Raw genomic sequence first — 14,972 nt, 5'->3', positions numbered from 1 at the left:
GGATGGTCAACAATGAGTTACTTCCAGAAGAATTTTGGAGAGCCAGTGTGGTGTAGTGGGAAGAGTGTTGGACTAGGAGCTGGGAAATCCGGGTTCTAGTCCCCACTCGGCCATGGAAACTCACTGGGTGACTTTGGGCCAGTCACAGATTCTCAGCCCAACCCACCTCACAGGGTTGTTGTTGTGAGGATAAAATGGAGAGGAGGAGGAGAATGTAAGACGCCTTGGGTTCCTTGCAAGAGGAAAAAAGGCGGGGTATAAATGCAATAAATAAATAAAATAAATAAATTTTAAACTACCATGGGAGAGTAATTTACTGTGAGAAATATATGAAGATATCCCTCAGCAAATCATAGTAAAGCACTTTTGCCTGTTTTAGCAGGAAGCCAGCCCATCAGCTACTGTGCTATTCACAGATAGCGGGTGCAGACAGTTTTGCACTCTGGAAATTCAATAAGCAACTCCAATTGCTTATTGGAAATTGACTCCAATTTCACTAGGCCGTTCCCTCTCTCCCTGCAATTAGGCATGAGGTGGTAAGGCAATAAAAGGTTCAGATCCCGTTTTACGTGAGGGATGAGGTGGGGACTTCGTCCCAGCAACTGCCTCAAGGATGGCTAGAACAGAGCACACACTGGCATTTCCTGCCATCCAGGTCGAGTGACCTGGGTGAATGAGGGCCAGGCACCCTGTCAAGGCAATCATCTTTCTCAAGGAAACTGCCATGAAAAATCTTCCCACCTGACCTCAGCTAGGGATGTCATGGGAGTATGGGAGGGCATGGAGTCTGGCAGACATCCCCCCTCTCGGCCTCCTGGACTTCAGTGTGTGGACCACCACGCTTGCCCAACTCCATGAGCACTGAGTGAGGCAAGCATGGTGATCCCCGCTGGTCTGCTGAGCTGCCATTTTGTAGAAAATGGCAGCTTATTCTTTAACGGAAAGGGAGCCTTTAATACAAATGGTGGCCGTAAACAAGCTGATTTACACAAAATTACAGTCATAAATGGGCTTATTTATGGCTGCTATTTGCATAAAAGCCCCGTTGCATAAAAGAAAGAGCTGCCATTTCCTGCAAAATGGCAGCTTGGTGAATGAACAGGAGGCCACATGCCATGTGCTCATGGACTGCCCAGTAGAGATAGTGGAGAAATCCGCCACGGACTCCAATGAGGCCCCTTGGAGTCCATGGCGGAATGGACTACCCCCATCACCCCCCAAAATCTCCCCGGGACGGACCCTACCTGGTGGTGGCGGCTGCTCCAGGTTGTTGTCTTCATTCCACAGCCATCTGCTGCCGGGCTGCAGAATGAATTGGTGGCCAGTGTAGCGGCCGCCATTTGCGTCCCTGCCCTTGGCCGTGATTGACTACGTAAATATTTACGTAGCCTATCACGGCAAAGAGCAGGGACATTTACATAGCCTATCACAGCCTAATGTAGGGACGCAAATGGTGGCCGCTATGCCTGCCGCCATTTGCGGCTGCAGCAGCCGGGCAGCGGACGGCAGTCCGGCTGCGGATGGGCCCGGGCCAGTGGCTCTGCGGACTCGCCGCAGAGCGGAGCCAGCCAGGCAGGATTCCGGGGGGAAGGACGGATCACCTCCCCCCCCCCAGCGGATGCCACCACCCGTAATAGTGAGTGAGGTTCATACACCCCTACTGCCCAGTAGTTTGCTGCATATGGCGAGCAGGGTTAGGTGGCCAGCAGGGGGGCGGCAAGCAATGAGGGCATGAGTGAGTTCACCCATCCCTAGCCTCAGCCTCCTCTGGCTTAAAGGGCTGGAACTGAGAAAAGGATGAAGGTGTATGGGTTCCTCTGTAGCCATGACAGGGGGCTGCAGATGATGTGAGCAGGTGATCAGCATCTGCCTCTCACTGGCTCACATTAAGCCCTGCTTGTCCTGAGTAGCAGCAGAAAGCTACAGTCTCCCTGTAAGAAGCAGAAGTGGCAAGGGAGACTGGCTTCTGCATCCATCTGAGATCACATACAGGGACCAATCCTGACACTAGCCTGTCCTGGCCACTGAGAGATCCCCCCACTCTGCTCTTTGCCCAGGATGTTGAGATGGCCAGGAGAGGCAGCAATGGCTGTGGGATCAGGGGATGAGCACAGACTCTTTCCTCTTCTTCCCTCCTAGTGTGAATAATACCTCAGGAAAAGGTTTTCCTTCTGTATTCCTGGAGGAGTAGACTAATACCTACTAGGGGTGGGCGAACCTCGTGACGTCCAGTCCAGGGGGGGGCGGTCTGCAGTGGGGAAATCTGGTCTTCTTGGGCCTCCGCGGATTTCCCTAGAGCCTTACCGCATCTGTCAGTTGTCGTGGGGTGGCTCTCCTCCTGGCTACTCTTTCTCCCCCATGCAAGTTGTTAAGGAAGCCCTTGACAACCGGCACGGGGAGGAAGGGCCTCAGTGGCACCGCCAGAGCAGGAGACCTGCCCTGCAGGAAATCTGATGGTCCCGGAGGTGAGTCGGGGCAGACCGCTGCGGACTTTGCAGGTCGGATTCTTGAGAATCTGGGCTGGTTTGAATCTGCAGCGGATTTCTCTGCCATCCCAAATATCTACTGAGGATAAGTGCTAGTGATCCCTTCAGACTTGTCAAGACAAGCAGCAGCTTTTGCTCATAGCAAACTGTTCAGACCATCTAGTCAGCTGTGCCACGGAAATAGGCAGCCACAGCCCCAAATACAGGGTGCAGGGGGGCAGCCATCCATCCCCCACAGTGAATCCAGACCCCTCCCTTCCTCCCCTCTCCTTTCTGTCTCTGTCAGTCCATCCTCCCCCACTATTCGCCAACCTTCCTTTCTTTCTTTCTTTCTTTCTTTCTTTCTTTCTTTCTTTCTTTCTTTCTTGGCAAACACAGCAATCCTGCTCTGGCGGCTGCATTTGCCTGGTCCTGGCATCCAGCCTTGTGTCTCTCTGCCCTGAAAGCTCCGTGGCTTCCAGGGCTCATGCTAAGTGTGTGCACTAGAATATGTCGGCATGTTGGCCCTGCTCCTTTTGCCTTTGGCACCAAGGGAGCCCCTGACAGCTTCTGCAAAATGGAATTTGGCCCTTCTGCTGAAAGAGGCTCCACATCACTGCATTAAACAGAGTCTGTGAACATGCAGAAAGAACATGGACAGGCCTGGTATCAGTAGAAGCCAGGCCTCAGAAGGCAGCCCTCTTGTATGAGAACAGCATCTCAGATATGCCTGAGGACTAGGGCTGTGCACGGACCCCCAATCCACTTTGGATGCCACTTCAGATCCTCAGAAGCGACCTCTATCCACCTTGGACTGATCCGGACCCTGTCTGCTTCAACTCGGATCTGAATCTGAAGCGAGATTCAGATGTCTGGATCGCCTGTTTTTGGTGTTTTCCCATTGACTTGCATGGGAAAACACAAACGATCATAACCTTTTTAGTTTTTATGATACAGGCATATTTGGGGACCTCTCCACCCCCTCAGGGAGGAGGCCACCTGCCAAATTTCAGACAGTTTGGCCCAGTTGTTTTTGTGCTAGGCGGAGTTAATGATGTTTTCCACAGAAACTCCCAAAGCAAAGAGCTGTAACTTCTCCCTGTTTCCACGCATGCACGTGACACCCGGGCCCCTCCCAGCCCCCATTGAGGGCATCGCACCCCCCAAAGCCCAGGCAGTTTGGCCCACTGGCTTGTCTGCTAGGCGGGTGCAGGTTGAACTTTATATTCCCATGGGGGTATATAAAGGTGATCAGCACCTGCCTCATACCTGCTCACATTAATGAGGCGGTGCACAGCCCTACTGAGGACCACCTCTGCGAACTTTGCTTGAAAGAACAAATGAAGAAGGGTGGCTGGGCAAAGTCATGTCAAGACTTGTTAGTCTCCAAAGATCTACCACTAGATACTTCCATGATTCCAGGAGCCAAAAATAAGCTGAGAGATTGGATATATGGGCTGGATGATAACCAGGATTTAGACCTTATTAAATTTTAATTTTTTTTCTCAGTGGTACTGTCTGTTTAAAATGGATCAGGAGAGAACCTTAGCCCTAAAAACTCTCACTTTTCCTCCTGTAAGAACTTAATTTACAGAAGTACGCTTTCAAACCACACCGACAGCATTCTTGGATGGAATACATAGGCAGGTTCCAAGAAATCTATGACTCTGTATCTGTGGTCTGGGGGAGGATATCTCACATTATTTATTGCATCGTCCTTTATATAAAAACCCCAGGGAGAGGTTTTTAGGACAGGTTTTGATCTTTACAGGGTAAAAGTATCCAGGTGAAGATTTACTGGTTACTTGTCAGCTTGTGATCCTTATATCACATATAAAACAGCCTTGTTTGCTAAAGCTGTGAAAAATATTTGTGCAGTCACTCTGACCTCTATTGCAGTTGACTGTGCAGCTGATCTGTAAATGTGAGTCACGTCTTTTGTTTTGTTATTACATGATGTTTTACGTTAAGTTGTTTGTAATGGCTATTAGGAGGGCTGTGCACGGACCCCCCCACTTCACTTTGGAAGCTGCTTCGGACCTTCTGAAACAATCCTGCTTCACTTCGGACTGATTTGGACACAATTCGCTCCGCTTCGGATTTGGATCTGAAGCGAGATTGAGAGATCTGAATCATTCCAAGTTAACGTTTTCCCATTGACTTTCACTGGAAAACAGAAATGGCCGTAACATTTTCAGTTTTCATGAAAAATGCATGAAATCTGGGGAACTGTCAGCCCCCATGGAGGGGAGTCCACCTGCCAAATTTCAGACAGTTTGGCCCAGAACCTTTTATGCGAGGCGCAGGTGAATTTTGATTTTTTTAAACAAAAACTCTCAAAGCAAAGAGCTCTAACTTTTCACTGTTTCCACAGAACTGCATGAAGTTTGGGGACCTGTGGAGGGGATTCCCATGGAGGGGATCGCACCTGCCAAATGTCAGATAGTTTGGCCAAGTAGTTTTTGTGTTAGACACAGATAAAATGTGCTGTTCTCAGAAACACAAACCAAAAGTCATAAAGGGATAATCATCAGAAAAGTTAGGTGTTTCAGCAGTGGTTAGGATGAGGTTACGATCCCTAATCTCTGCCGTAGGTTTCTTTGAAGTGCAGATTACCCCCCTCCCTTTTCCTATCCTGCTTCACAGTGGATGACCTCAGACTCTCTTTGGCTGAATGGAATACACATTCCTTGGGAAAACAGGCTGGCTGGCAGGCAAAGAGTTCACTGTTTGCAGGAGTGCATGAAATCTGGGCAACAGGCAGCCCCAATGCCAAGACCCTGAAGATGCCTCATACTGGGCTTTCTTTGCCACACAGTGTAGTATTATTTAAATAATAGATGTTATGTGTGTAGTGCTTTGCCCACTGTATTTTGAAACGTGGACGTGTGTAGTGCTTTGCTTGACCACAACACAAGCTCACACACAGAGACACACGAGAGCAAAAGAAAAGCAAATACAGAACTACCTACAAGCAAAGGAAAGTGTGTGTGTGTGTGTGTGTGTGTGTATGTGTGAGAGAGAGAGAGAGAGAGAAAAGATATAGAGTTCAAAAATGGGAAGGGAATGAATACAGGAATTGAGAAGCGTGGTGGGATGGGAGAGTCAAGAACAAGGAAAGGAAAGGAAAGCACGCGCGCGCGCACGCACACACACACGCGCACGCACACACACACACACATACATATATATATATATATATATATATATATATATATATTGTTTTTAAAGGATGTCACTGGAAAACTATGAAGGAAGAGTTGACCTGAGAAGGGGTGGGGAGTGAGCCAAAGAACAAGGCAAGGAAAGTAAACTACTTTTTAAATTTTTCTTGTATTTTTTTATAAAGAATCAGAAAGAAAGAAAGAAAGAAAGAAAGAAAGAAAGAAAGAAAGAAAGAAAGAGAAAACTAATAAGAATGGTTGAATAATTCAGAAGGGCAGGGAGGGGATACAAAGAACAAAGCAAGGAAAGGAGGCAACTAAATGTTTTGGTTTTTTTTAAATAAATAATTTAGAAAAAGAAAGTAAGGGAATAGCTGAACTGAGAAGGGCTGTGTGGGAAACAATAAGAACAAAGCTGCAGTACAACACTCACACACACCAGAGATATAGCCAACTAACGAACCAACAGCTCCCTCCACTAACCACCTCCCTCTCACACAATGAAACAAACACAGGCTTTTCTCTCTGATATATACACTATCCCCCCCCCCCAACACTGTCACTGATTGGAGACTGCTGGGTGAAGTTCAGCCTTAATTTGGCAACTAGAGTTGCCATTCACCAAAGCTCACTCTCTCCACTCCACTCCACTCCTCTCCTCTCCTCTCCTCTCCTCTCCTCTCCTCTCCTCTCTCCTCCTCCTCTCCCCCTCCCTGATCTTTCACAACATGATACATTTGGAGACAGGCTGTCTGGGCTTCAGAAGGTATCAGAATAGCTCCGAATATTCGAGGTGGACTGAAGCGCTTCTGTGGTGACCCGCTTCACTTCAGAGTGCATTGGTGCTGTTCTGATCCACTCTGGATCTCACCGAGACACCCCCGAAGCACCCCAATCCACTTCAGTATTCAGATGTGGAACTGAAGTGATGCACAGCCCTAGCTATTAGTTACATACAATACAATGTTTTGACTAATCTAATCTCCTTTTATGAAAGCGTTAGTAGCTTGGTAGATCAGGGGAACTGTGTAGAGACTGCACATCTTCAGCACTGCTTTCAACAAGGTCCCCTGTTATGTTCTTGCTGGCAAGCTGGTAAAATCTGGGCTAGAGATGCTGCTACTGTGGGGTGCATTTGGAGGTGGTTGAGGGACCTTACCCAAAAGATGTTAACTGATGGTTCCTAGTTAGCCTGGAAAAAAGAGCCAAGTTGGGTGCCACAAGATTCTGTCCTGGCCCTGGTGTTGCTCAACATTTCCATAAATACTTTACTGAGAACTTGGCCAAGATCTCTACAACAAGCTCTATAGAAATGTTTCCAATGAATAAATAAACACTTTAAATCCGCATGTGTGCTGAAAACTAAAGTGAAAATGCCCTTGAGAGGCAACTAGCTGGAAATGGGCTGATTCTGAGACAGTTTAGAACGAGTGGTAGAAGAACTATCCAATCAGAGCATTCTCTCTCTCTCTCTCCACTGTTGTACAGCTCAATGCAATCATGGATGTTTTTCATTTAAGCATCCAAAGCAGCATATTGTAGGATAGTCAAGAGAGAGCGAGATGAATCACACTTCAAAGGAGGCCCTAATGACTTACCGGAGCTCCTGTAGTTTACACTGCGGGTGTTTCAGCCCCTCACACAGCACTTTCGCTCCTGTGTCTTCTATTATATTCCCATACAAAAGTAATTTTTCCAGCCTCTGGTTTACAGCGAAAACTTCAGCAAGATCCCCACAACAAGCTCCTGTCAAAGAGCATTTATCCAACCTGCAAAGAACAGCCAGAAATGGAGCCAGTGATGAATGTGATATGAATAGAGTTTCAAAAACAACAGTGAACCATATAAAACAAAACAGTGGATTAAAATATTTGTTAAAACTAAAAATGCCTTTCTATGTTTAAAGTTAAATAGACAAGAAATGGTTCTACAAGTCAAACTGAAAAGAAAGTATTGGTGACTTACGATAGCTCCTCTAGTTTACAGTCTGGATGTTTGAGCCCCTCACACAGCATTTCAACTCCTGTATCTTCTATTTTATTGTGAGACAGATCTAACACTTTCAGCCTCTGGTTTTCAGGGAGGACTTCAGCAAGATCCCCACAACAAGCTCCTGTCAAATGACATTCACACAACCTGCAGGAAACAGCCAGAAAAGGAGCCAGTGATGGATGTGATAGGAACAGAACAGGGTTTCAAACATAACAATGAACAAAATGAGTCAAAATAATGGCAGTGAATTCAATGATTCATCTGAACTGTCGGTGTTTTAATTTTCACAATGAAAATGTGTAGCTTACCAAAAACATTATTGTCCATGCTGATTTACATAGGAGGGGGGAAAATTTGTAGGAGGGGAAAAAATAGAATTGCCTATTTTACTTGAAATAAGAAAATATATGAAGGTTTTACACAAGAAAAGGGGGTCAGTATTTGTCTATCCTTAATGTGTTTTTAGGTCAGGGCACAACCCTGCTGAAGGTAAGCCCTTCCATTTCATTGGCTTAGACCTCTCCAACTGAAGTGTTTAACTTTGGCTATGATGATGGTGATGATGATGAACCATTTCACTGGAGCCAACTTTCCATTCTTCCATTCCTCCTCCCAGCCCCACTCCTTCAGGTAGTGCTGAATCACAACTTTAGGATACACTGAGTCCCAAAATGCAGGGAAGCTGCTGTAAAATCCATCACAAAACAACTTTGTAAAAATGCAGTTTTTATGGGGACAAAACCTGGGATTGATACTGACTGGGGGTAACATCATGTGCTGTGCCATGCATGAGGTGCAGTACCACTGCAAATTCCCCGGGTGTATTGGGCTCCACCATTCACCAACATTTTTTTAAAGGCAAACACAACAAACCTGTTCTGGCGGCTGCATTTGCCTGGTCCTGGTATCCTGCTTTGTCTCTCTCTGCCCTGAAAGCTCCGTGGCTTCCAGGGCTTATACTGAGCGTGTGTGCTAGAACACGCCGGCATTTTGGCCCTGCTCCTTTTGCCTTGGGCACCAACCCACCACTGGACCCCTGAAAGCTTCTGCAAAATGGAATTCGGCCCTCTGGCTGAAAGAGGCTCCACATTCCTGCATTAAACAGTCAGTCTGTGAATATACAGAACAGAACACGGACACGCCTGGTCTCAGCCAAAGCTGGGCCTTAGCAGGCAGCCCTCTTGTGTGAGAAGAGGGTCTCAGATATGGCTGAGGAAAACCACCCCAAACTTCGCCTGAGAGAACAAATGAAGAAGCGTGGCTGGGCCAAGTCCGGTGAAGACTTGTTAGTCTCCAAAGATCTACCACCAGATGCTTCCACTATTCCAGGAGCCAAAAATAAGCTGAGAGATCGAATATACGGGCTGGATAATAACGAGGACTTAGACCTTATTAAATTTTCAATTTTTTCTCAGAGGTGCTGTCTGTTTAAAATGGATCAGGAAAGAGCCCAAGACCTAAAAACCCTCACTTTTGCTTCTCTGAAAACTTCATTTATGGAACTGTGCTTTCAAACCATGCCCACAGCACTCTTGGATGGAACATATAGGCAGCTTCCATATAGGCAGGTTCCAAGAAATCTACGGCTCTGTATCTGTGGTCTGGGAAAGGATATCTCACATTATGCATTGCACTGCCCTTTATATCAAAACTAGGACTGTGCGCTGCTTCGAAGCCGAGTCTGAATCCCGAAGCAGATCAGGGTGCTTAGGGCTGCTTTGGTCCAGATCCGAAGTGGGTCAGGATCACTCTGAAGTGGTCAGAAGCAGGTAGGGTCACTCCAAAGTGCCTCGGAACACTCTGGAGTGCTTCTGGGGCCCAGACGGCTTGTCTGCTAAATGTATCAAGCTGCAAAAGATCCGGGAGGGGGAGAGAAGGAAGAGGAGGGAGGGAGGGAGGGAGGGGGGAAATGACCAGCCTTGGCGAATGGCACCTGTACTTCCCAAATTAGGTCTGAACTTGACCCAGCTGTCTCCAATCAACGACAGTGGTGGCGGTGGTGTGTGTGTGTGTTTCTCTATATAACAGGAGATCTTTCTGCTTTTGTTTCACTGTGAGAGAGAATTGGTTGCAAGCCAGGAGGAGAGAGTTCTGTGTTGTGTGCGTGCGTTACCGCAACTTCACTTGTTGTAATTCTTCCTTCCCACCCAGCCCTTCTCAGTTCAACAACTCATATTAGTCTTCCCTTTCTATATAGTACTTTCCTTGCCTTGTTCTTTGCCCCCCCACCCCCCCTTCTCAATTGCTGTATTCCTTCCTTTCCCATTTTTCAACTCTTCATCTGTATTCTAATAATCATAATCATAATACAAAAAAACCTTTTCTCTTCTGTTAGGCTTTATAGATAATGTTACTCCCCCTCCCACCCCCCCGAGGTAGTTTTTCTTTCTGTATCTGCTTTTCTTTTGCTCGTGTGTGTGTGTGTGTGTGTGTGTGTGTGTGTGCTTGTGTTGTGCTCAACCAAACAGTGTGTGGCCAAATACTGTGGGGCAAAGCACTGCACACGAGTCCATATATGACAATATATGGTGGGCAAAGCACTACACACATCTGTATACTGTGGGGCAAAGCAAGCCCCATATGAGGCAATTAAGGGGTCTTAGCAGGGGCAGAGGAGGGCGAGGTGCTGGTGGGACCAGCAGCACTAGTGGCCAGGTCTGCTTGCCCCCAGTCCAGATACTGCATCCCGGTGTCACATGACCTCAGGGTGGTGGAGGGTCAAGAGGAGGAGATCCCCCAGGGTCTGGGGGAGGACGAGCAGCAGGCAGAGGCTCACACTCCACCACCTGACCCCTCTTCCATGGTTCCCCCTGCTCTTTCTGTGGCTATCCCTGAGACTGAAGGCAGGCAGTCTCCATCTCCACAGAAGAGGCAGGGCAGCATTGTGTGGGACCACTTTGAGGTGGGAGCAGATCCCAGCACTGCCGTGTGCCACCACTGCAAGGCATCTCTGAGCAAGGGGGAGAAGCCAGGACACTACACCAGCAGCAGCCTGCTCCTGCACCTAAGGAGGCAGCACCGGTCAGGCCTGCTCAGGGCAGATGCGCCCAGATTCCTGCAGACTGGCGACAGCAGGGGCAAGCAGAAGGCTGGAGGTGCTGGAGCTCCTGCAAGCTCTCCATCTCCCACCCCCAAGAGGCTTAGGCAGGCCACCATGGAGGAGATGGGGTGGGGGAAGTATGAGGCCCCAACAGGGAGATTTCCAACACCCGACCATATCACCAAGTGCATTGGTGAGATGGTGGCATTGGATGACCAGCAATTCAGACTCTTTGAAAATGCAAGGTTCAAGAAGCTGATGGCCCTTGCGGTGCCCTCCTACAAGCTGCTGGTTGCACTGCACAACCCTTAGCAGGCAGGTGGGGCCCTCCCTGTACTAGGCATGCAGGGAGGGGGTGCTGGACCGTCTGTGCCATGCAGAGGTGCAGATGGTGCCATGCAGAGGCACAGACCTTCACTTTGGATATTTGGTACAGCACGTGCTTACTTGTCACTGATGGCTCATTGGTGGCCAGCACTTCTGGGACTGGGAAGGATGGGCGTTGCTGTGCCCTCCTTCACGCACAAGCCATGGACCAGTCCCACATCGCAGCAGAGATTATGGAGGCCATGAACCACAAGGCAGAGGGGTGGCTGGCCAGGCACCAGCTTGGTGACATGGTCACTGATGGGGGAGCCAACATGGTGAAGGGTGTGCACAAGGGCAGACTGGAGGGCATCCACTGCATCGTGCGCATCTTCAACCTGACCCTTGGTATGAGCAGTACCAAGGTGTGTCGCAGCCCCCTGTCTAGCATTCGTAACCTTTTGGAAAGCTGCAGGAGGTGGCTGGGCACTTCCACCACAGCATCAGTCAGCTGCTGCAGGAGAAGCAGGAGGAATTGGGGCTCCTGCAGTGTGGGCTGGTGCAGGATGTGGCAACGCCCTGGAATTCTTCTTGCCTCATGATATGGTGGAGCAACATCATGCTGTCCACGAGGTGTCCAGGGTGGGGGACATTGGCATCCAGGCACCACTGGGCAGACAACAATGGGATGCCATGTCCCAGTTTGTGGTGGTTCTCAAGCCGTTCCTTGAGGCCACTGAGACCCTGAGCACCAGCACTACCCTCCTCAGCCAGGTGATCCCTGTGGCCAGGCATCTCCAGAAATGGATGGGCGAGTTTCTGGATGCCACAGATTCCGTCACAGGCAGGCACTTCCTGCAAGACATGTGGGAAGTGGTGACAAGGCTGAGGGATGGCCTAGTATGGTGGGTGGAACCCCTATGCCTGGACAGGACATACATGTTGGCCATCATGTGAGACCCCCCACCTTAAGTATGGATTTTGTGCAGAGAACTCCCGGAGGGGTGGCAGGAAATTCTAGTGGAGCAAGTCAGGGAGGCATGGGCAAAGAGGCTGGGGCAGGTGCTGGAGGAGGAGGGATAGGGGGCCATCCCTCCTAGCAGCAGTACTCCCCGCAGCAGTACCAGCACTCCCAGCAGGACCACAGGCCAGGGGTTCTGGGCTGAGGCAATGCAGGATGATGCCGCAACCTTTGTGCAGTGTTACCTGGCAGAGCCCATGGAGGACTGCTCCACTGACTCTATGGCCTAGTGGTCATCCAGAAGCCAGGTTTGGCCAGACCTGGCTCAGGTCGCCAGGGAGTGACTGGGCTGCCCACCAACCAGCATCCCAAGCAAGAAGGTGTTCTCAGTGGCAGGCAGCATGGTGACACCCACCGCTCCTGCTTGGATGCTAAGTTGGTGGAGCAGCTGGTCTTCCTGAAAGTCAGCCTGACCCTGGTGGGATATCCCACCCTTAAGCCCTCGGATGAGTCAGCAGCACACTCAGCCTGCTGTTTCTCCTTATTTTGGCTAGCTTTTTTTTCTTTGAGTCAAGCAGGTCATTACATTGTTGTTGTTGTTATTGTTAGGCTGTGCTTTCAGTGCAGTGACTCAACTCTGAATGAACCCAAGGGGATGCTCCTAACATGTCTTTGTCTCTTTATGGGTCCTCCACTCAGAGCATATCATGATCTTCAGTACTGTCCTTTGGCTGCACTTGCAGTGTAGGACTGTAGCTCTGAATTGTAGCAGATCAAACACATTATCATAATCATCTGGCTGTGCTTTCAGTGCAGTAACTCAGCTCTGGATGAACCCAAGGGGATGCTCCTAGCATCTCTGTAGCTCTATGAATCCTCCACTCAGAGTATATCATCATCATCATCACCACCACCACCACCACCACCAGCACCACAATGATTTCAGTACAGTCCTTGGGCTGTGCTTCCTGTACAGGACTCTAGCTCTGAATGAAATGAATAAGGGGATGGGGTAGCATCTCTATGTCTTCTTCCAATGCCATAGAAGTATGCCCACATGGAATGAGTCTGCTGTGTGCATGTGCCTGCCTGGCAGGGCTGGACTGTTTGGTTCTGGCCTCAGCCAGTACAATTATGAATCACTGTCATCATTATTTTCAATGTGCCCGCCTGGCAGGGCTCATTTGTTTGGTTCCCGCCTCAGTTGGGACAACTATGGATGAATCATATCATTATTAGCAACTGATGTGCCCGCCTGGTATGGGTGGATTTATCCTGTCAATCAGTACATTGTTGAATGACTTCAGCTGCACTTTGAAAGTGGTGCTTCCCTTCAGTTTGAACGGAGGGGATGGTCTGCCACGCAAGGTACAAGCATGGCGCATCACAGGTGCGATGCAGACTGTGCCCACCAGACTGTGGAGAAGGTCCACCTCTCTGCCTGCCTGCCTGCCTGCCCTGTGTCCAGTGCCTGGGTGAAACAGCTGGGCTTGGTGGCTTCTACGCCATGGGCCTATTGCATATTTGCACCCTGCTGCACCCACGGGTGTCTCTCTGTCTCCACTCTACCAGCTACTGCCTTCCTTCCTGGTACCAGGGTGAAGTCACTGGGCTTAGCATAAGGCATAGTTGCACCCTGTTGTCCCTCTTGCCCATAGATGCCTTTCCTCTTTTGCCATTACTTTTTCCCCAGGTAATGTGTATTCTGTCTGTGAGACAAGCCTGAGATCATCCAGTGCGAAGTCGAACAGGAAAGCACTAGGGGAGAGGGGTTATGTTGCACTTCAAAAAACCTACACCAGAGTTTAGGGATAGTGACATCCTCCTAATTGTCAGCTCTTATACACCTAACCTGAGTATTCCTTTATGTTACCTTTGGTTGGAGTTTCTGAGAACAGCAACATCTACCTGTGCCTAGCACAAAAACTACTGGGCCAAACTGTCTGAGATTTGGAAAGTTCAATCACCTTGACAGGGGCTGCCAGGTCTCCAAATTTCAAGAATTTATCATAAAAACTGAAAATGTTACAGTCGTTTCTGTTTTCCAAAGCAAGTCAGTGGGAAAACATAAAATTTGAATTCGAATTTCCGAAACTTGCTTCGGATCCCACTCTGAAGGGGGTCAGGTTGGGTCTGCGTTGTTCTGAAGCAAAAGGGGCCCACTTCGGAAGGTCCAAATTGGCATCCAAACAGGATTGAGGGGTTCGTGCATAGCCCTAATCAAAACTAGGGATGGATGGACTACATAAAATCCGCTCAATCTGTGTTATACGGAGTGTGGGGCACCTTTTGTTCCATTGTCCACTCACAGAAGGATGTGAATTTTTTCCCTTTCATATGGAAAAATACACAAATAATTATGTAAGAGGTTTTATGACAGTTTAGATAATTTACCTTAGTACCCAACATTTAGAGTATTGTCCCCCATTCCATTCAACATTTCCTCAGCAGAAATTTGCATATTTTCCTACATATAAATATGTGTACATTTCAGGAAAGTAATTTTTTTTTAAAAAAATCCTAAAGTACATGGACTCTGTGTGGCCTGAGGGGGTCACTCCACAGTGGAGTCTGCAAGTCAGATTCTTAGAAATCGGAGCTCATTTTAGCCCATCTTGAATTTTTCCAGCATCCCTAATCAAACCCGCAGGGAGAGGTTCCTAGGATTGGTTTTTACAGGGTAAAAATATCCATGTGAAGATTTACTGGTCACTGTCAAGTTGTGATCCCTATGTCCAGTGCAGTCACTCTGACCGCTATTGATTGCAGTTGTGGTGCAGGTGATCTGTTAACAAAATGTAAGATATGACTTGGGTTATTACATGATGTTTTAAGTTATGTTGTTTGTAATCACGATTAGTTATATACAATAAAAGGCTTTTGACTAATCTACTCTCTTTTTATGAAAATGTTAGTAGTTTGGTAGATCAGGGTAATTTTGTCAACATAGTACCTCTTCAGCAACACTTTCAAAAAGGTCCACCATTATATTTTTCTTGGCAAACTGATAAAACCTGGGCTAGAGACGATGCTCCGGTTAGGTG

General features: G+C 48.3%; 1 protein-coding gene across 10 annotated transcripts in view; it reads right to left on the bottom strand.

The window, feature by feature from the left end:
- LOC146357895 (NACHT, LRR and PYD domains-containing protein 12-like) overlaps positions 1–14,972 on the bottom strand; it is an 81,904-nt gene that overhangs the window by 8,059 nt on the left and 58,873 nt on the right. For 9 of the 10 annotated variants that reach the window (XM_084824354.1, XM_084815832.1, XM_084807659.1 and 6 more), the window contains 2 exons: positions 7,595–7,765; positions 7,228–7,398 (listed from right to left, as the gene is read on the bottom strand). In XM_084824354.1, coding sequence (XP_084680480.1) covers positions 7,228–7,398; positions 7,595–7,765 — 342 coding nt within the window. Of the gene's footprint in view, positions 1–7,227; positions 7,399–7,594; positions 7,766–10,034; positions 14,714–14,972 lie in introns of those variants that run through there. The other variant, XM_084830950.1, reaches the window with a different exon arrangement.

This window comes from Heloderma suspectum, chromosome 1 (assembly GCF_057233095.1).
Source record: "Heloderma suspectum isolate Gila_16-S chromosome 1, 16-S_ref, whole genome shotgun sequence".
In the NCBI taxonomy this organism is placed as follows: Eukaryota; Metazoa; Chordata; class Lepidosauria; order Squamata; family Helodermatidae; genus Heloderma; species Heloderma suspectum.
This window is presented reverse-complemented; position numbering and strand designations above follow the sequence as displayed.